Source organism: Coenobita brevimanus, chromosome 50, assembly GCF_032717465.1.
Source record: "Coenobita brevimanus isolate Jiangsu-jjx chromosome 50, ASM3271746v2, whole genome shotgun sequence".
Classification (NCBI taxonomy): Eukaryota; Metazoa; Arthropoda; class Malacostraca; order Decapoda; family Coenobitidae; genus Coenobita; species Coenobita brevimanus.
The window spans coordinates 40176487-40198157 of record NC_137003.1 but is presented as its reverse complement, the minus strand read 5'-3'; the positions used below and the strand labels follow the sequence as shown (position 1 = coordinate 40198157).

Below are 21671 nucleotides of genomic sequence, written 5' to 3'. Positions count from 1 at the left end.
GCAAACGATCAGCTGGCCCGCACAGCAAAACTGCTACACCCATTGCTGTACCTGCAAAATCAATTAAGGTGGAGCATCAAAAGTGTCAGTGAGACAAAAACTCTTATTAAGTTACAATTACTCTCTCTGCCTAGCAATCAGTACATGCTACGAAAAGTACGCTCTGGCTGAAAAATACGAGTGACAGCCTAAGCTTCGTACATTCGAGGTCGCCATTAATTACAGCACACGATTAGTGTCGACAAGTTGAGAATCCTTGTGCAAACTCGGGCTTCCGTAGCCTCGAACTGCACACGGGTCCTCAACCTGTGCCTTAACCTACAGTACTTATGTTAATATCGGGGAGCTGAGAATCCTTGTGCAAACTCGGGCTTCCGTAGCCTTGAGTCGCCTCTGTGGAGTTCTCTCATCCCCCTTAACCTACAGTACTTATATTAATATCGGGGAGCTGAGAATCCGTGTGCAAACTCGGGCTTCCATAGCCTCGAGTCACCTCTGTGGAGTTCTCTCTTGAACTTCCCCCTTAAACTACGGAACACGTGTATGTACAGGCCCTGGACATACTGTGTCCTGTGGGGCCAATGGGCGAGACGTCAGGTCTGCACCCACTTCACCACTACCCTGTCTCTCAACTGACTCAGAGATTACAGGTGTGGTTACGAACGGCACAGGAAGGACATATCCTTGATTAGTGGTGTTACTTTGACACATACTGCAGGAACGGACAAAACTATCTATGTTTCGTCCCATCCCTGGCCAGAAAAAGTCAGCTCGGATCCGGCTCTGGGTCTTCCTTCTGCCCATGCGACCTCCTGAGGCTGAACAATGACCCCATTGTAACACTGCTAGGCGGTACTTGGCGGGAACGACAAACTGCAGTCGAACCTCGCCCTTGGGTGTTCGTGACTCACGGTAGAGCCGTCCTTGTTTGCGAAGGAACTTAGCTTGACCTCCCCGTGAATACTTAATCACTCGACCCTTTTGTTTGTTCCGCACGGCAGCAAGTGTCGGGTCAGAATGTTGTTCTTGTACAACAAGTTGGCTACACATCAGATCTTGCGGCGATTCAGTGATCACTGGGGTGACACAGTCTGGAGCCTCAGTCATGGCTCGTGTTACCGCAGCAGCCGAAGTCTGAGTAGCGTCATGTTCGGTGCAACTATCCTTGACACCGCAAATGTTGCCTATAATAAGGTCAAATAAGGGTTCTGGCATGACAACTGCAAGTGTCGTACCAGTATAAAATGGAGATACCACCTGGATACATGCATCAGGGACCAATCTCACTGATCCATCAACAAGGTTTGCATGGATCTGTCGACCTGTATACTGCTCAGGCCGAACTAGACTCTGCTTGACAGAGCAACCTGAGGAACCATTATCTCTCAGGACCTTCACAGGAATGCCTCCCACAAACCCTGGCTGAACAAGGAAGGTACTGTCACCTGCGGGAGGGCCTGTGGAGGAAGCAGCTAGCCACTCATGAGGCTGCTGAATTGATGCAGCAAACATTGTGCCTTGAGAATTATATACTTGAGGGGTCGTACTCACTGCCTGTGAAGATGGAACATTGGCCATCTGTGGAGGGGGGTTCACTGTCACTGTGGGACTAGTGAACTGTGGGGGAGTGCCCATACTGGTAGGGACGTGACCACCGTGCTGCTGCTGAGGAATGAAGGCTGCGTTCGCTTCCTGCCTCTTTTGAGCTGGTGGTGAAAAAGTTTGTCCCGAAGGTCGGTTGCGTGGCTGATATTGCTGCTGGTTAGGGTACTTGTTGTACCTCTTCCACTCAGGTTTCTGAGTGTTTTGCCCCTGGTCCTTCCACTGCGGTTTTGGACCTTGGCCATTATTCTGAGAATGGCCTTGTTGCTGGGGTTCAGTCTGAGACGGCTTCCCAGACTTGGCAGTATCTTTTCTGCTGTTCCAGGTGTTTTGCTTACGAGTTTGATACCCGTATGCAGTAAAGAATGCATCAGCCTTTTCTACCATTTGGCTGGCATCTTTCACCTGGCAGATCTTAAGCTGTGCTATGAGCTCAGCAGGCCACGACCTCTCTAGCTGTGTACGCAGCATAAGGTCAGTTATCCCCTCACGCGTGGAAGGAGTTTCATCTTTCTCCATCCACTCATTTAAGTAAGCAGTGAGACGATCGAGGAACTGAACAGCTGTCTCCTTGTCTTGGAGACGAGCTCGCATGAACTGAACTTTGGCGTCGTCTACTGTGAGACCATACGCCTTAATGAGTGCAGCTTTCATCATCTCATATGTGAGATTGTCTCCACGAATTCTGTGGAGAATATCGAGGGCAGGGCCCTCAAATAAACTAAGAAATTGGATCCGCTTGGCTGCCTCATCCAGTTGATACATGTCTGCCATGTCCTCAAAACGAGCTATGTACGGCTCGATTCGCTCGCTTTCCTTGTATGAAGGAAGCTTGATGCATGGGGTCGCTGGGACATGTGCAGGGAGAACGCTCGTGGAGCTTGGACCAACTGCACCGGATGTGTCTGAAGCCAAGGAATCTCGCTTGAGCTTCAGCACTTCAAGTTCATGTTTTTCTCGTGCCTCACGTTCGGCACGTTCATATTCACGTTGTTCCCGCTCGTGTTCTAAGTCGAGTTCGCGCTGTTTTCGCTCGTGTTCGCACTGTTCTTGCTCGTATTCACGCTGTTCTCGCTCGTGTTGGCGCTGGATTCTACACTCATCATGAGCATCTTTCTCACGTTCCTGCTCATAATTAAACCGTGAGAGAACGTAGGTTTGTATTTTTTCTGGGTCAGTGAGGCCCATTTCTTTAGCTTCCTGTACATAGACACTGGCAGCCATGGCGCTAATTTACTAAGCAAACCGAAACTGAGTACTGACTGCTTCGCAAACGAATGCTAATAACACAAGTAAAGAATACAGACACAAGTTAGTGGTGACTAGTCTTATCTAGTTAACTGGAAAAGAATAAAGCAAAAATGCAAATAACTGAGAAGACTCAATAATTAACACAATGGGTACGGCGGCTACCCAGGAGCGAATAAAATCGTCTGGCGTTACCAAAAATAAAGTACTAGAGTTAAGTACTCTATGGATTAATAAAGCAAAAATTCACTTGCTAAATTAATGGTAAACACCAGTAAACTTGTGCCTATAAACTTTAATGATAAATACCTAAACATGAACGAGTGAGTATTATCTCGTGAATAGCTTTAGAGCTAGGAGTTAATATCCTGGAATGAGGTCGCCAATTGTCATGGGGTTTTTAAAATAAATGCAAAATTATTTAAATGATAATGTTCAATAATATTGAAGAGCAGGGACAATGATTGTCTTACTAAATCAAGCAACAATTACTTTACGCTGGCTTGCTTCGCACGATTCTCTAAGAACGAGAATTTATAAACTTTCTCAACAGTACACAGCAGAGACTAATTAATCAATTGCTGTTTATTAGTACTGTTAGCCTCTGGAGAAAGTTACTTCACCCCTGACAATAAATAACTAATACTAATAACAGTATCAGGTTCTTGCTGATGCTTAACTCCTAGGAGGCACAACGGATTTTAAGCTTAATACACAAGACTGGCCTAAGTACCAGTTATGAATGGTAAACGTTTATGCAAGCTAGGAGCTATAAGAGAAATAAGCTTATTTGCGGAGAAATGAAACAAGAGTTTACATTACATTAAGCTCAAGAAAAAGAACTGTTAAATTTATTGGTTACAAAATAAATTTAACGTTACATTTCAAAATCAAATTAATGAGATCGCACTCACTCACTCACTCAAGAGCTAAATTCTCACGCCTAGGAAAAACACCTTAACTAAACTCTTAAGTCTAGGAAAACGAAAAGAAATACTGGTCAATGAATGCTGTGTATCACCAACGAAGGGTGGGAGTCTGGAGAACTGTAGTCTAGTGGAGTCTGGGTGCTAGCTGACCTCTCATCTCTCACACTGCTGGAGCACAGAACCTCTCTCCGTCACAACAGACACTGGACTGAGTAAACTCGTGGGAAAAAAGGAGCGCAAGGCCGCATTTTTTTAATGGTCGAGCGAGCGAAACGCGCCCAAAACAAATCGCTCAGCGGAAGCGCTAATGTCTCACACAAGGACGATCACTTATGACACCGAAAAATTGATTTGACAAGGCTCCCAACCGAATGAGCGGTTACTGAATGATAAACTGGGATTCCACTTGAGTTCGTGGTTTCCCACAAAAGCCAATGTCACTAGCCGACTCGTGACATGTGGGGTGAAAAGAAGACGAAAGGGGGTGCAGGGAACAGCATGGTGGAGTGAAGAGGTGAGAGAGGCTGTGACACAAAGAAAGAAAGCATTTAGTGAGTGGATGAAAAACAGGAGCATGGAAGAAGTTGAGAGACGGAAGAGAGAGTTATATGTAGAGAGGAAGAGACAGGTGAAAAGATTAGTAAGAGAAAGTAGAGAGTGGATGAGGAATTTGGAAGGAATTTGAATGTAAAGTGGAGGGAATGTAAGAAAATGTTCTGGAAAGAGGTAAAGAGAGTTAGACAGGGTGCCAAAGAAGTTAGTTGGGGAGTGAAAGATAGAAATGGTGGATTACTAGTGGAGAAGGGAGAAAAAGTGAGCAGATGGAGAGAACACTTTAAGGAATTGTTGAACTTTGAGAATTGAAAGTAATGTGAGTATAAGTGGCTGGGGAATGGCTGGGAGGAGGAGGGATGTGAGAAGAGAGGAAGAAATCAGTAGGATGGAAGTTGTGGAAGCAACGAAGAATGTTAAAATGGGGAAAGCCCCAGGAATTGATGAAGTGTGTGGTGAAATGCCGAAGCATGGGGGAGAAATAGTGGTAAGATGGATGTGGAAGATGTGCAAATTGGCCTGGGAGGAAGGTGGAGTCCCAGAGGATTGGAAATCAGGTATAATCATTCCCCTGCACAAAGGAATAGGGGAAAAAGAAGTATGTGTTGACCACTGGGGCATTTGTCTTCCCAGTGTAATAGGAAATGTATATGGTGGGATACTTATTGACAGAGTTAGGGAAATAACAGAGGAATTAGTTGGAGAAGAACAGGGAGGTTGTAGGAGGGGAAAAGGTTGTGTAGATCAGATATTCATTCTTAGATCTTCAGTGGAAAAGTTTCTAGAGAAGGGAAAGAAGTTGTATGTAGCCTTCATGGATTTGGAGAAAGCATATGATAGGGTGGATAGACAAGGATTGTGGAAAGTATAGAAATACCTCAATTTACGAACATAATTGGTTTCAAGAGGCCGTTCGCAAGATGATTTTGTTCGCATTACGAAAATCCCTTACAGTACTACATATACAACATAAAAAACAGTGTACTCTTCACTGATCTGTCGGTAGGGTTTTAAATATTCTTAAGCAGTTTGTACAGTAATCCCTCTACCATCCGACGTAATAGACCCAAAGGCATGTCCGGAAAGTGGTCCTGTCCAAATAGTTGGCCCCAGCCTCCTGGACTTGCACTTAAGGACCCTAACCCAGCCTAACTTTGAAAGCCACCTAACTAACTCCCTACCGGACATGCATAGCACCTATTTAAACCTATTTAAGACCCTATTCACACCAATAATGGACATAAAGCATGAAATAAATGAAAAGGAACCAAAGAATGAGGAATTAGAAGTGACTGTACCTCAGCCAGGGTACTTACAGCATGTCTGTGGCTGCCTTCTCTAAGGCTTTGGCAGTGGTGAAAATGCTCTTGAAGAACATACAGTAATCCAGTGTTGTGCTGCACTTACAGTAATTCTTTGCACTGTGAGTTATAATCGTTTCACACTGCACATTCTGTTAATTGCATCACGCCAGTTTCAACTGCCAGTTTGCACTCCACACTTAATCCTTTGCACTCTAAATTCTAATTTCTTAACATTGCACAAGACTGTAAATTCCCGTGTGGTCTAGTGGTGAGGTATTGCAGTTTATTCACAAAAAATGAGCACGTGTGGCATCCATTGCGATAAGCATCTACTCGCGATCGAAGTTAGGCAGTAACTGTTGGTGAGGTGGAAGCAGGGTTGCCGGATCGCAACTCGGCCACATTACCAAGCTCCTCAGTTTTCATTATCAAATTTAACTTTTCATTACCAAATTCGTAAAGCTAGCATTTATTCTTCACTAATTATATATACTGTACAAGTTGAAATATATGTAATCACTCTTCTTATAATTAACAGCATGTTTATTTTCACACTACGTAGGCTAGCAGATTAATCAGAGTATGCAAACAATCCACCATCTCCATCCTGTGTATCCTCATACATGTGAAATATCCGTTTGGTAATGCATTATTCTGATTCATTACCAAACGAATTTTTCATTACCAAATTGGCCCACATTTGGTAATGAAAAATACCAAATGGCAACCCTGACAGGAGAGGAGGGAGAGGGGAGGAAGGAAGGGGTGAAGGGGCCGTGGTGTAAACAGCTGTTCGGTGCCATGCGGCAATTTCAAATTATGGGTGGGGAAAAATTCAGATTTTGGGGGATTTTTAATTTTTTTTTTTGGCCATTTTTGGGTTCCAAAGGTCCAGACCCACAATGTTCGGTAAGTGGGGTGTCCGGAAAGTGGGCGTCCAGATAGTACGTTGATTACTGTATTGTATTATGAAATATAAATGCATAAATTAACACACGAAATACACAAGAAAAACATACAGTATAAGACACATCTCTGTTCCTGCTATTGTCTGGTGCCTGTTTACTACTGACAAAAGATAATGGAATGTTTGCCACCTTTGAAGATGTGGATGTGGCAAGCATTTCATTTAGTTTTGCTAGCTGTAAATATACGTTGGACATAAGCGATAACAGAGTTATTTTATAAACATTATTGTAGCTCGCCTAAGGGCAGACATAGCAGGACTTGCAGGAAGTGAGAGGAGGCAGGTGGAGGAGTGGAGTTAGTTGGAAGATGCAGATGAGGAGAGTCCAGTGTGCAAGTCGGGATTTTCGGGAGAAGCAGGCTAAATGGATGTGGCTGAAGGCTCAGCAAAGGAGGTTGAAGGCTCAGCATAGGAAGTTGAAGGCTCAGCACAGGAGGTTGAATGCTGTGGTTCGTCTAATATCGTTTCCATCCTTGGGAAAAATCTTGTAAATGGAGTGAAAGTACTAAAAACACAATGAGCAGCAATCCTCTCTCCTCCACATGAACAAAACAAAAACAGAAGATGGCGGGCTAGCCCCCTAGCACCGACACTGCTGCCTAACAACCTGCCTTGCAACTACTGTCACCTGCCACATTCAAAAGCGGTTGCAGCGGGTCACTATGAGCTAAATTAGTTTTGTGTGGTTACGTTCGTGCTTGTGAAATGTTAATTATTTTTTTCATGTTCGCATCTTTGAAATGCTCAGATCTTGAATGCTCGTAAGTTGAGGTATGTCTGTATTAAGAAAATATGGAATAGATGGCAAGTTGTTGAATGCCATGGGGAGTATTTATTAGGGTGTTAAGGCTGCAGTGCATGTGGATGGTGAACTGAGTTAATTTTTCTATTTGACTGTTTGATTGAAACAGGGACGTGTTATGTCTCCATGGTTGTTCAGTCTGTATATGGATGGGGTTATAAAAGATACAAGGTAGGGCAGTGGATGTTGGAACAGCCCTAGTGAGAGAGGGCAGTGTGTGGAAACTCCCTGTACTGTTTTTTGCAGATGATGTTGTGGTAGGTGGGGGCACTAACCATCCACTCACTCAGTGTAGTGCTGCTCTTCTTGTATCTTCTTCCATCTTCTTGGATCATTCCTTCCTTCATTCTTTCCTTGTCCTTCTGCCTATGGGTGACTTTACACTCCTTCTTCTGTCTTTCATTTCTTCATTCTTTCCTCTTCCTTCTGCCTATGGGTAACTCTACACTGAGTGACAAGCCAAATGGTTTCCTGTACAGCAGGAAACTATTTACTATGCTGGGTGGTAACCATATAACCAAATTTTGGCGCCTGGTGGTTTAGTGGGTAATTATTGTGCTCCAATCGGATTGAGCCGGTGAAGGTTTATATCCAAGGGGTGGTTGGGGTTTATTGCTCACATAATGCCATTCAGGGATGAGTGAGGTTGGTCACTCTCATCTTAAATGTCAGGACCAACTGCCTAGCCCCGGGCTCCTACGCTCCTCATGGGGCAACGTAGGATTGGATGATGGATGGATACTGTGTTGTTAAGTGAAGACAGAATGGAACTACAAGGCTTGGTGGATGAGTTTGGGATTGTGTTTAAGAAATGGAATCTAAAGGTGAATGTAGGGAAGAGTAAAGTTATGGGCTTCGAGAGAAATGAAGTCAGTGAATGTACAGTGAGGTTGGATGAGGAGGAAGTGGAAAATGTGAGTGCGTTTAAGTACTTGGGTAGTGTGATGAGTAAGGATGGACGTTTGGAGGGTGAAGTGCTTGAAAGAGTGCAGCGAGGAAGAAAGGCTGCTAGTTCCTTGAAAACAGTGATAAGAAACAGGGAAGTGAGCATGGAAGTGAAAAAGTTGTTACATGACAGTATTGTGATACCAACTCTAATGTGTGGAAGTGAAGCTTGGACCTTGTTGAAGGGACAGAAGTCAAGAGTGAGTGCAGTGGAAATGAGTTATTTGAGAGAAGCCTGTGGAGTCATATGGAGAGACAGACTGACAAATGATGAAGTGAAAGAGCATTGTGGTGTGGATGTGGATGTGATAGAAGCGTTAGGAGAAACACACTGAGGTGGTTTGGCCATGTGTAGAGGATGGAGATTGAGAGACTGACAAGGAAAGTGTATGTGAGTGAGGTTTAGGGGGGGAAGAGAGAGGGGGAGGCCAAGGATGAGATGGAGGGATGGAATGGATAGGTATATGAGAGAGGGGGGTGTGAGCTGGGAGCAGGGCAGTGAAATGGCAGGAGACAGGGTGACATGGAGGCAATTTGTTTGTGGTCACCCCTTATGGGATTAAGGCGTCTGGCAGTAGATAGATAGATAGAAACTACTCTTTCTATTTTCAGTTCTTGTTTTTCATTCTGTATCATATTGCACAGATACACTGATGTCCTGACACTCAATAAAGCATCACACATATTTTTGCATTATACTGGCTCTAAGGATGATTGTAGCACCAAAAGTTCAGGAATTGACGCCTGTGTTTTTGGTTGTTTTGCTTCCCAGATGTCTGTTGAGCTGGTGTAGGCCTGAAGTCTCGGTGGAACTGGCAAGGCTGTTTTCTACATGCACAGATCCTTAGTCATTTTGTCAGATTCGGTTTGAGAATCGGCAACAATATCAACAACAGTTGCCATTTTTTCCGAGTTCTTGATGTCAGAGTCAAATTTGTCAACATTCTCAGTTGCTGTACTCGCCTCTGACACAGGACCTGTTTCCCTGTCACTTGCGGCATCCTTTTGCAGCCGAAAGGATTGGTCTAATATGTTTTGCTTTCCAGATGCTTTTTCATCAGAATCTGGTGTTTCCCATGGCATGGTGTGGTAGGAAGGCAGTGGGAGGTGCCTCGCCATCACTGGATTCCATGCAGTCTCTCGTGCAAGTGTTATCTTTGCTCTGGTTGGCTGGATCAACAGTATTCTTATGACACACGCTCTGATTAGTTCACACAGCTGAGCAGTATGGGTATGGGTGCTATTAGTGTACTTCGGCTGGTTTCATCGTTAACTTGTAAAATGTCACAAATTCTCTAAAAACTTTTGCCTAAAATTATTTTTTATTGCAAAGTGCAATAGGCAATCGGCAGCACGATCCCTGAAGTTTTTTTTTTATAACTTAGTACAGTTTTATTCGTCCCTGTTTAGAGTACAACTCTCATGTGTGGGGAGGCTCCCCACATACAGCTCTTCTCAATAGGGTGGAGTCAAAGGCATTTCGTCTCATCAACTCTCCTCCTCGTACTGGCTTCCCTCAACCTCTGTCTCTTTGCTGCACTGTTGCCTCTTTATCTCTTTTTTATCAATATTTCAATGGTCACTGCTCCTCTGAACTGTCTGCTTGCATCCCTTCACCTCTACGACGAGTGCGTAGCACCCGTCAAGCAACAAACTCTCATCCCTTTTCTGTCCAACTCTTTAATGCAAGAGTTAACCGTTACTGCCAGTCCTTCATTTATGCAACAGGTCATCTCTGGAACTGCCTCCCTCTGTCTGTATTTCCTATGATATCCAGTCTTTCAAATGCAGTGTGTCCAGTCATCTCAAAATGAACGGATCTTGAATTTGGCTCTCGTTCGTTTTTTTTTTTTTTTTTTTTTTTTAAAGGAACTGTTTTGTGAGCTCAGCCTTTGGTTCCTTCTTCCTTGCATAAAAAAAGTCACGATTTGCTGTACGATGGGAATTGTCTGGTGAAAACCCATCATATAACGTTTTATCATAAAATAAGGTAACTACAACATGGGTTCAGTGGGTAGGGAGGGTGCCTTTGACCACAAAACCTAAAATCTAAAAAACCTTTCACTTTTAGACTTACCCTCAGCACCCCTCAGTAGCACCACATCTTCCACTAGGAGTAACATCCTTGCCAAACACAGTTTCCAAATCACAGGTTGCAGTATTTCACATACAGAGTTATCATGTCACTTAATATTGCACACTGCACTCTTTGTTGTGCACTTGCACTGTCAGTTGGCAAAAGCAGTGGTGTTTCAGTGGCCTTTGATGCATAAAATGGAACAAAAGGCTGACAATCACAACGAATGTAAACATGGAGCAGCCATCTTGACTCAATCATCTGACTGGAGGCACTGTTATTAGCTGACTAAGAGCTTTATATGCACAGGAAACATGATTTCCAAGTCACAGATTTCAGTGTTTCACACACAAAAAAGTTATCACTTCACCTAATATCACACAATTCACCATTTGTTATGCACTTGCACTGTTATTTGGTGATAGCAGTGGTGTTTCAGTCACCTTTCATGCACAAAATAGAATGAGGCAGATAATCACAAGATATTTAAACGCTGGGTGGCCATCTTGGCCCAATCAACTCACTTGGAGGCATCATTCTAGTGAATTCATGAACAATTTGCCATCATTGTTCCGAAAATGGGTGTAACATTATGCTCGTCGTTGTAGCGATTTATTGCATAGCAAACAAACATAGTGTAATGAGACCCAATTACTAGCTATATTGTATAATTAAGAGACTTAGGACTGAGCTAGCAAAGCATGTGCAAGTCAGCTGCTACACTACATACATACAGGCAATCTCCAGTGTCCATAGAGGGTTAGCTTAAATAAAAGCAACTTAGTAATTTTTCAGATGTCAGGGTTGATAGAACAAGGGTTGTACTGTATGGGGTTAAGTAACCATAGAGGTTTACTCTGGGGTGACTTATGTCAACCTCCCACCAAATAAATATCAAGTAATAATATACTCATTACACACTTAGAGTAGCATAGCACCTGCATTAAAAGTAATATGGTAACTACCTAAACCTACACAAAATCCTGCACAAGTGTCAGACATAACATAATGTACAGCAACACAACACTTACCTAACATTAATTTTGAACTCATACCTTTACTGGCCCAGGTCTTCCATCTTTGGTAAACCAGCAAATATAAAAATCTAATCCAGTGTACAAAATAAGTCAGTGTGTTTGGATGGAGTCATCACCTTTGATAGTGGTGGCCCTCCAAGGAGTGGGGGAAGGGGGGGGGATCTTTTATAACTGGGAGTTGTAAGCTCATGAACATTAAATATTTTCTAAATCAGGTCAGTAGGTGGCCATTATACAATGGGTAATGAATACCAGAACACTAATCAAGGATTCAGGGTACAGTATTCCCAATATCAGTGACACTTTTTAAAGCTAAATGTGTATGGTGTGTCATCTTTTAAGTCTCCACTGAATCTTGAGCTCTAACCCATGGCAACTGGCGTTTACTTCCATCGACCCTTCCCACAGCCGGGAATTTCTGAAAAATCACCTTTTTTTTTTTTTTTTTTTTTTTTTTTTTTTTTTTTTCCCATATCTCGGCTAATACATAGCCAAAAATAAAAAACTGAGTGCCATAATACTCATCAATCCTTTGACTTCAAGCTGATGGCTTCAGACTGTCCTGGTAGTGCTTAGAGTCAGAGAGGGAGCCCTTGGAAGTGGGGTAACTTTTCATGTTTTTTTGTGGCTGTGTCCATATGCGTGGCACAAGTAAGGCTTTTATTAGCCCTCCACAGTAAAAAAACACTTTCAGAATTCCGCAGTCAACCACAAACACCATTTCCGTGTAGACTTTGATAAGTGTCGTGTGAGTGTGTGGTGGTGTGACCAGTGAAGTGCGGTCACTATGGCAACGACCTTGATGCAGGGTGGCTGACCATCTCACCAGATACAGGGAAAACTTTTTGCGTAGGGCTATCCATGTCGGAGGTACACAGGTAACTGGAACATGACTGGGATGTGTGCAGCAGGGTTGCCGGTGTTTGCCTGTGGTGGTAGTTACCAGTGAAGTATTCAAACAATGCCACAGAACACTAGAACATGTGTACATGCTACCCAGACGTCTCCAGGCGGTCATCTATAAATGACACCCGGACGCCATGGGCTAAGGAAACATACTTCAAAATTTTCTTGCATATCAAATGAAAACATTAATTAATTAATTAATTAAGTGTTTGTATAACATAAAGCCACACTGCAGAATGAAGATAGGGCTGCCAGAAATTATCATGTAATAAGTTTGGGACAGTATCATGAACTTGGCAGCTTCAGTCTTCTTCACTATATGTTGAACATCTTAAATAGGTTACAAATTAATTGCTGTCACCTAACATCAAAATTACAATAACAGTGGTTACATTCCATATCATACTGTATATGTAAAATAAATATATTCCTCATAACAAGAATGAGCTCTTATTTGAGGGAGCTCTTGTATGAGCCATGAGTCTCGATTGTTTTAGAGGGAATCCTCATATTGGGGTTGGCCGTGGTACGGCTGATGTTTTCTATGGACTTGGAAGCTAAATCAATTGCCAAAACCAGCCAGTTACTTCCTAACAGTTGCTGGAAGCTGTTTGGACAAAGGATATTTGAAATATTTAATAAGATTTGTAACAACCTGAGAGTCTCAGCTTGGACTTTAACTCTCTGTACGGTCAGTCTGAAGGAAGATCACCAAATCCCTCTACTTTTGATTGAATGTTTCTTGTTTAAGAGTAGTGATTGTGTGGCTAGTTACCAAGCTTTTAGCCACTTTTCACTCATGGTAGTACCTCCCAGGGAATAAGATGGCAGATTAGCTTATATCAAAGTAGCCCCCAAAGGTAGAGCTTACTCTCTTACCCAGCTGATCAGCTGACTGACCAAAACATTAAAGATGGCAGAGGCTGCCTGGTTAAGCACTGATTGAAGAAGTTTATTTGATAAAGTTTGTATGCTCAGGTGTCAACAAAACTCACATTTAACACATTAATAATCATTTTTATATACGTGATGATGATGATGGGAGGCATTATACTTCATTTTAGCTCAGAGATAGGTGTTTTGTCACTAACTCGTTCATAGCGGTTTTATGAACAAACCTATAAACTAGTCACTATACCCAAAGAATCTTTAATGTTTCATTACTTAACACAATGAATTTGGTGAAGTTTAACCTCTTCATAAGAGAGAAAAAAGTCCACAGTTGGACAGTTGGAAGTGGGGTAACTTTTCATGTTTTTTTGTGGCTGTGTCCATATGCGTGGCACAAGTAAGGCTTTTATTAGCCCTCCACAGTAAAAAAACACTTTCAGAATTCCGCAGTCAACCACAAACACCATTTCCGTGTAGACTTTGATAAGTGTCGTGTGAGTGTGTGGTGGTGTGACCAGTGAAGTGCGGTCACTATGGCAACGACCTTGATGCAGGGTGGCTGACCATCTCACCAGATACAGGGAAAACTTTTTGCGTAGGGCTATCCATGTCGGAGGTACACAGGTAACTGGAACATGACTGGGATGTGTGCAGCAGGGTTGCCGGTGTTTGCCTGTGGTGGTAGTTACCAGTGAAGTATTCAAACAATGCCACAGAACACTAGAACATGTGTACATGCTACCCAGACGTCTCCAGGCGGTCATCTATAAATGACACCCGGACGCCATGGGCTAAGGAAACATACTTCAAAATTTTCTTGCATATCAAATGAAAACATTAATTAATTAATTAATTAAGTGTTTGTATAACATAAAGCCACACTGCAGAATGAAGATAGGGCTGCCAGAAATTATCATGTAATAAGTTTGGGACAGTATCATGAACTTGGCAGCTTCAGTCTTCTTCACTATATGTTGAACATCTTAAATAGGTTACAAATTAATTGCTGTCACCTAACATCAAAATTACAATAACAGTGGTTACATTCCATATCATACTGTATATGTAAAATAAATATATTCCTCATAACAAGAATGAGCTCTTATTTGAGGGAGCTCTTGTATGAGCCATGAGTCTCGATTGTTTTTGAGGGAATCCTCATATTGGGGTTGGCCGTGGTACGGCTGATGTTTTCTATGGACTTGGAAGCTAAATCAATTGCCAAAACCAGCCAGTTACTTCCTAACAGTTGCTGGAAGCTGTTTGGACAAAGGATATTTGAAATATTTAATAAGATTTGTAACAACCTGAGAGTCTCAGCTTGGACTTTAACTCTCTGTACGGTCAGTCTGAAGGAAGATCACCAAATCCCTGTACTTTTGATTGAATGTTTCTTGTTTAAGAGTAGTGATTGTGTGGCTAGTTACCAAGCTTTTAGCCACTTTTCACTCATGGTAGTACCTCCCAGGGAATAAGATGGCAGATTAGCTTATATCAAAGTAGCCCCCAAAGGTAGAGCTTACTCTCTTACCCAGCTGATCAGCTGACTGACCAAAACATTAAAGATGGCAGAGGCTGCCTGGTTAAGCACTGATTGAAGAAGTTTATTTGATAAAGTTTGTATGCTCAGGTGTCAACAAAACTCACATTTAACACATTAATAATCATTTTTATATACGTGATGATGATGATGGGAGGCATTATACTTCATTTTAGCTCAGAGATAGGTGTTTTGTCACTAACTCGTTCATAGCGGTTTTATGAACAAACCTATAAACTAGTCACTATACCCAAAGAATCTTTAATGTTTCATTACTTAACACAATGAATTTGGTGAAGTTTAACCTCTTCATAAGAGAGAAAAAAGTCCACAGTTGGAGCAGTTGTAGTATGGAGACGAAGTGGTCGCCACCTTCTTTGTTTACAAACGGGAGCGTGCCGATCGCCAGGGGAATTTGCCCAGGTGTTTCAAACCTTGCCTCGCCACCGCGCCAAAAGTATTTTATGCGTGTGGTTCGTTTTTTTTGGTTCTGGCACCTTGCCATGTCATAGAAAACTGCGGCGTGGAAGTCCGCGGCATAAGCAACCTGACTGTATATATATATATATATACAGTATATACTTGGATGGGTGACCGCCTGGGAACACCAGATGCTGTTGGCATCCCCACGTGTCAAGTGGGGTTGGTGGAGGATTAGTGCCCCTCCCTGTAAAACAATTAACTCTAAGCCCTTGGCCACCCCGTTAGGGATATATGGCGTCTGGCAATGACTGAATGAATATAGATAGATAGATATAGATATAGATATATATTTTTATGTACATATATATATATATATATATATATATATATATATATATATATATATATACTGTATATATATATTTTTTTTTTTACACAGGCTAATCCACCAGCATTGCTGTCAACTGTGCAGTATGTGAATCTCTTTTTTGAGAAGCGGCTCAAGGGGGAGGATCAGTACTGGTGGACACAGTTTTGTGCAGCAATAGAGTTCATCAAAACTATGGATTACATGCCGTGACAAACTGATGTATTGTCCCATGTTGAATATTGTGTGTGCCATTATTAGGAAGATGATGAACCCTGGCTGTTTTCATCACTATGTGATCTTTCATGGAATAGAGTAACTATTTTTTGATTCATGGTTATTTAGAATATGAGGTTGTGTGAAATAGGTGTACAATATATTATTTTGCACAAAAATATTCCTCTACTGTATATCCTGAAGGGAGAGGTGGGAACTGTTAATATATGGTCTTATATCTTTACAGGGATGTAGATGGTTATTGTGTGATCAAAGTCTGATATACATTTCATAATGTATGATCAGATAATCAGATATTACATATTTGGGTAAAGTGTGCCCAGAGATGAAAACAATGACAAATGCATGACAGAATAAATAGGTTTATTAATATTTCCATTATTTCTCCATACCACATTTTTTGGTAGATTTAGCACTGAAATGGCATATTATGAGTATTGTTGAGGTTCAGATATGATTTTAAGTATATATAAATTATACTGTACATTCAAGCAGTAATTTTTTATTGTTATTGCAGTATTTAAAGACTTGTGTTTTTGCTTCTGTTAATTGTTGATATATAATCTCTTCCATATACTTCCCAGTATGTACCTTCCATATTACGTCAGCAGTTTTGTACACGTGAGCAGATCTCTTGTCATAATATTTTAACCGCTTAGCTACAGTGATGATTTTTGTAATATATTCTTGCAACCACAAACAGTTTTACTAAAGAAGAACCTTTAGTTATGATGGGGTTAATGAATGTTATATCTTACCCTTTCATTTCGGAAAGTCTCCTTAAAGCTGAAGTCTTGTCTGAAGATGGCAAAAAAAAAAAAAAAAGAAAAAGAAAGAAAAAAAGAGTTTTACTGATTTAAACTGGGCAGTAATCTCACTAGGGGCATAGGCTTGTCACCTACTGGGTAATGTTCAGTGCTGTGGTAGCCAGGCCACAGATGTGTTTTACATGTGATAATATGGGACTGGCTTTTACCATTTTCTTTTCAATTAACCCATTGAACATAGGGATATATTTTTCATTTCATTCATGCCATCTTGTAAAGGTTTTATTCAGCTTACAACAGACTTTTCAAGCTCCTTCAGTACAGGAGGCCTTTACGAAGTGTAATAAAAGGGTTGGAAGTAGCAACAAGAAACTAAAAAGGACAGCACCCACATTCAGTTGACTGAATAGAGACCTCTTCTGAACTGACCACAGTCAGTCGCAGACATTCAGGGCTGTACTTGGAATGGCATGGGAGGCTTTGTACGGTATCACTTCTTCCTGAGGAAAGTTGTTTTTTGTGTGTGTGTGTTAAATCTTATCATTCCCATATGTTATTTATATTATTTTAATAGTGACATTTTTATCAGTGACATGCAGGAGATAATTGATTGTAATGTGTAAAATAAAACCTCTGTGGAGGTGTTGCATAATCTCCAAAAGTCACTTAGGATACTGCAGTAAGAGTTACAACCAAGCTGACAACATTTTGTTCTAGCCAGAGTTAAAGTTGTAGGCCCTTATTCTTGTCAGATAAAGAGATTCCGTAACATCTTTTCCTACCAGGTTATTTTTTCCATATCAATAATTTATGTAATTAATTTATTTATGTAATTTAATAATTTATATAATTTATTACTCCATTGTTAGGTGGGAAATGAAGTCAGGATGATGATGATAATGATTAATTGTTTGAGTATTCAAAACACATACCATGAAGATGCAAGAAGGCAGTTAGATGTATGCAAAATAAATTGCTAAAGAAGTGGTACTGTACTAGAAATCCTTCCAAGCTGACAAGAATATTGTTCATTGTGTACTGCTAGTAGGAAGGAGGCCAGCTTATTTGCGACTTTAGTTTCCCACTGTGATGACCAAGGGCTCGTCATGAGTGATGTTATATGGAACTGATGCTCTTAGGTTTGGTTAGTAAGCAGCTAGCTGTACAGGTGTCTGCCATACAAGGAGAGAAGTCCTGCATCACTTTTTCTTTTTTCATACTTGTTGTTGGGGTAAAGTTTTATTAATGCCTGAAGAGATGTGTTAAACTGGGAAAAGGTTTCTTTAGTGGTTGTGCTCTGTAACCTGGGATCTAATCTATATTTTTAATTTTGGAAATTTAATTTTTGTTTTTAAAATATTTTTAGTATGATTCATTGCTGCAGGTATTCTTGGATACTGAGTGTGTTATCAGTTGGTGATTTCGATACTCGTGATAATTATTTTTGTAGTATTTGAAACCAAAGATAAGAGTGAAATAAGGTTTATGAAGTATCTCACTGGCTACTGCATTTTCATAAAAGAGCATGTTCATGCAATTCTTTTTTGTAGTTCTTTAATTAATGTGTTGGTCATTACTCATTGTCATCTAATTGTTAGTGCATGAGGCTGCTTGCAGATACCTGAAATTATTTTTTTCATTTGCAGACTCTTTGCCAACAATGTTTATTTGTAAATAAAGTGGTGTTAGTTCTGGTCATATTTGCTAAGGAGAAAGTTATTATGCTAATTACAAAACTGCTTCAGTATCTTCAAATGACAATGGAATTACATATTTTTACATTTATGTTACATTAATTATGACAGGTGATACTCTCACAACATAGTATTAAATTATAGATAGTTAAGATATACCTATCAGAGTCACAGTAGTCATATGTTAGTGATTTGATAATTACTGTACAGGAAACACTGGGATGTTATAATTTTCATAGTAGCATTTTGTTGCATGTACTATAATTTTTTGTGTCAGGAGAGGAGGTTGTGCATTTGCAACTCATTTCAAACACAAAGATGCACATAAATATACATGGTATAGAGGAAACGGGGATCATGTTGAAAGAAGCCTGATTGATAATGTGCTCATAGAGAGGTCGATGCTGAAAATGGTTGCTGATATGAGGGCCGTGAGAGGACGATGTGGAGGTCTGTCAGATCACATGATTGTGGTATACAAGATTAAGCTGAGAGGAGTGAGGTGGATTAGGAGAGAAAGGAGCAGTCAGGGCGAAAGATTGAAATTGAGAAGGTGAGGATCAAAGAAATGGTAGATGAACACAGGACCAAAGTAGGGGAGGAGTTAGAATCAGTGAATTGGAATGAAATGGATCTGGACAGCCTGTGGAATGCATATAGGGATTGCTTAGTTAGAATGCTAAAGCGGTGTTTGGTGTGGCAAGAGTAACAACAAAGAAGAAAGGTACAGCATGGTGGAATGATGAGGTTAAGAGAGCAGTGGAGGAAAAGAGGAAGAAATGGTTAAAGTGGTTACAGGACAGAGGTTCAGTTGAAATAAGAACTGAATATAATGAGAGCAAGAAACACATAAAGAAACTAGTGAAGAGGAAAAAGAAGGAGGTAAATGATGATCTAGGAAGAAAAATGAATGCAAATTACGTTGGAAATAGGAAGTTATTCTGGAAAGAGGTACGGAAATGTAGAAGTGAAAGCGGAAAGAAATGTGATGGTGTGAAGGATGTATGTGGTAGATTATTAACCCATGGGGATGAAGTAAGGACCAGATGGAAAAAATATCTTGAAAGCCTGATGAATGGGAACAGAGAGAGCACGTGGCTGTAAACATGACTGGTTTGGGGGGTGAGCAGAGAAGGAATGCAGTGCCAGGAGATGTGACACTCGCACAGGTGAAGAGTGCTGTGAAGCGGCTGAAAAATGGGAAAGCAGCTGGGGTTGATGAGGTGTATGCAGAGATGCTTAAGTGTAATGGAGTGAGTGGAATGAAGTGCTTGTTGGAGGCATGTAAGAAGGCATGGATGAGTGAAACTGTGTCAGCAGAGTGGAAAAAGGCTGTGATTGTACCCCCTGTACAAAAATAAAGATGAGAGAAGTGAGTGCAAGAGTTGTCGTGGCATAAGTTTACTGAGTGTAGTAGGGAAGGTGTATGGAAGAATTATTATGGAGAAAGTACGAGAGAGATCAGAAGTCCTAGTGAGTGATGAGCAGGGTGGCTTTAGGAGTGGCAGTGGATGTGTGGATCAAATATTTGCAGTAAGACAGAGAGCAGAGAAGGGTTGTGAGAAGGACAATAAGGTGTTTATGGCATTCATGGATCTGGAAAAAGCATACAACAAAGTTGACAGAGTAGGATTGTGGAAAGTTTTGCATATGTATGGTGTAGATGGTAAGCTGCTAGGTGCCGTCAGAAGTTTTTATGATGGTAGTGAAGCATGTGTAAGGGTTAATGGGCATCTAAGTGAATGGTTCATGATCGGTGTGAGCATGCAACAGAGTTGTGTGATGTCCCCATGGTTGTTCAATATATTTATGGAAGGGGTTATGAGAGAAGTAAAAACACAAGTGATGAAGAGGGGGATGGCATTGGTAATGAATGGTGATGGATGGAATATCCCAAATTTGTTGTATGCTGATGATGCAATACTACTTGCAAATACCAGAGAAGAACTTGGTAGGCTTGTGCAGAGTTTTGCTGATGTCTGTGAGCGTCGTGCCTTGAGAGTAATGTAGAAAAAAGTAAAGTGATGGTTATTGAGAGAGAAGGTGACTCCCAGTGCGATGTTCCAGTGAATGGAGAGAGACTGGAATTGGTGAGAGTGAGTTCAAATACCTGGGCACAGTGACAGATGAGAGAGGAAAATGTGCAAAAGAAATGGAAAGTAGAGTGACACAAGAAAGAAAAGTAGCTGGTGCAATGAAAGCCTTGATAAGAAACAGAGGCTTGAGTGTTGCAACTGCATATGGCTTACATGAGGGAGTGTTAGTGCCAACTTTAACATATGGATGTGACACTATGGTGTGGCACGAAAATGAAAAATCAAGAGTAAGAGCAGTGGAGATGGGTCTGCTGAGGAATGTATGTGGAGTACAGAGGGTGGACAGGATACGAAATAATGTAATTCATGAAAGGTGTGGATTGAGGAAGTCGATGGACACCAGAATTGAAGAGAGTGTACTGAGATGGTATGGTCATGGAGAGAATGGATAGCATTAGGATGGTGAAAAAGGTATAGCTGAGTGAATTTGGAGGAGGGAGGAGGTGAGGTAGGCCAAGCTGAAGGTGGAAAGATATGGTGGATGAGTGTGTGAGGAAGAGAGGTTTGGAAGTTGGTGAGGCTAGGGAACTGACAAGAGATCAAGCTGGTTGGATGAATGTTGTGAGAAGTGCATGATCATGGATTTGGCACCCCTTTTTTTTAACATGGCAGCATCCAGATTGACTCTATTGGATACGTTTATGTGAAGCTACAGAACGTGGTGAATGTTTTTGGTGTATCTGATGGAGCCAGGATTCCGGGGGCTCGAATGATGAGTGAATGGAAGCATGGTCCATTGGATTGGTCAGATCTGGGGTGTCTGGACGTTGCTACTCCTCACCCTGCCATAGGGTGGGAAAGGAGGTCTGGATGATGATGATGATGATGATGATGTAATTTTTTGTTTAGAAGGACCCAATAAGTACCTGTTTGTGTAACTCATAGCATGTGAAACTTTGTTTACTCACATTTAATGAAAATGACAGCGATTGTGTGAGATCTCTTAACACAGGCACACATACAGAAGTGTGCTGTTTGAAGACATGAGTGCAGATTTGTCATTTGCAGCTGCTCTCTGTTGTACAGTCATAGTCAATAATTCCTCCATCTACTTGTAATGCCAGTGTAACTTTGAAAGAAATAATTGGTAACTCCAAGCAGACAAAACTGGAACTAGTTATTAGCCCATTCTCTCTTTAAGGTAAAACATTGCCAAACGTAGAGTAAGAGTGTGGATGTGTTAACACTGAGATGGTGGGAGAAGACATAAGGGGACAGACATAATTATTGGTTTTATCTGAACAGTAAAGGAATGAGTTGGCACCCTTATTCCAGTATAGTCCCTTT

At 41.3% G+C, this 21671-nt stretch overlaps 1 protein-coding gene across 1 annotated transcript in view; it reads left to right on the top strand.

Moving 5' to 3' along the window:
- Gapvd1 (GTPase activating protein and VPS9 domains 1) overlaps positions 1–15803 on the top strand; it is a 160471-nt gene extending 144668 nt beyond the window's left edge. The window contains exon 21 of the mRNA XM_080272171.1: positions 15663–15803. Within this exon, the coding sequence (XP_080128297.1) occupies positions 15663–15803 (141 nt within the window). The remainder of the gene's footprint in view (positions 1–15662) is intronic.
- Positions 15804–21671: the final 5868 nt, after the last annotated feature.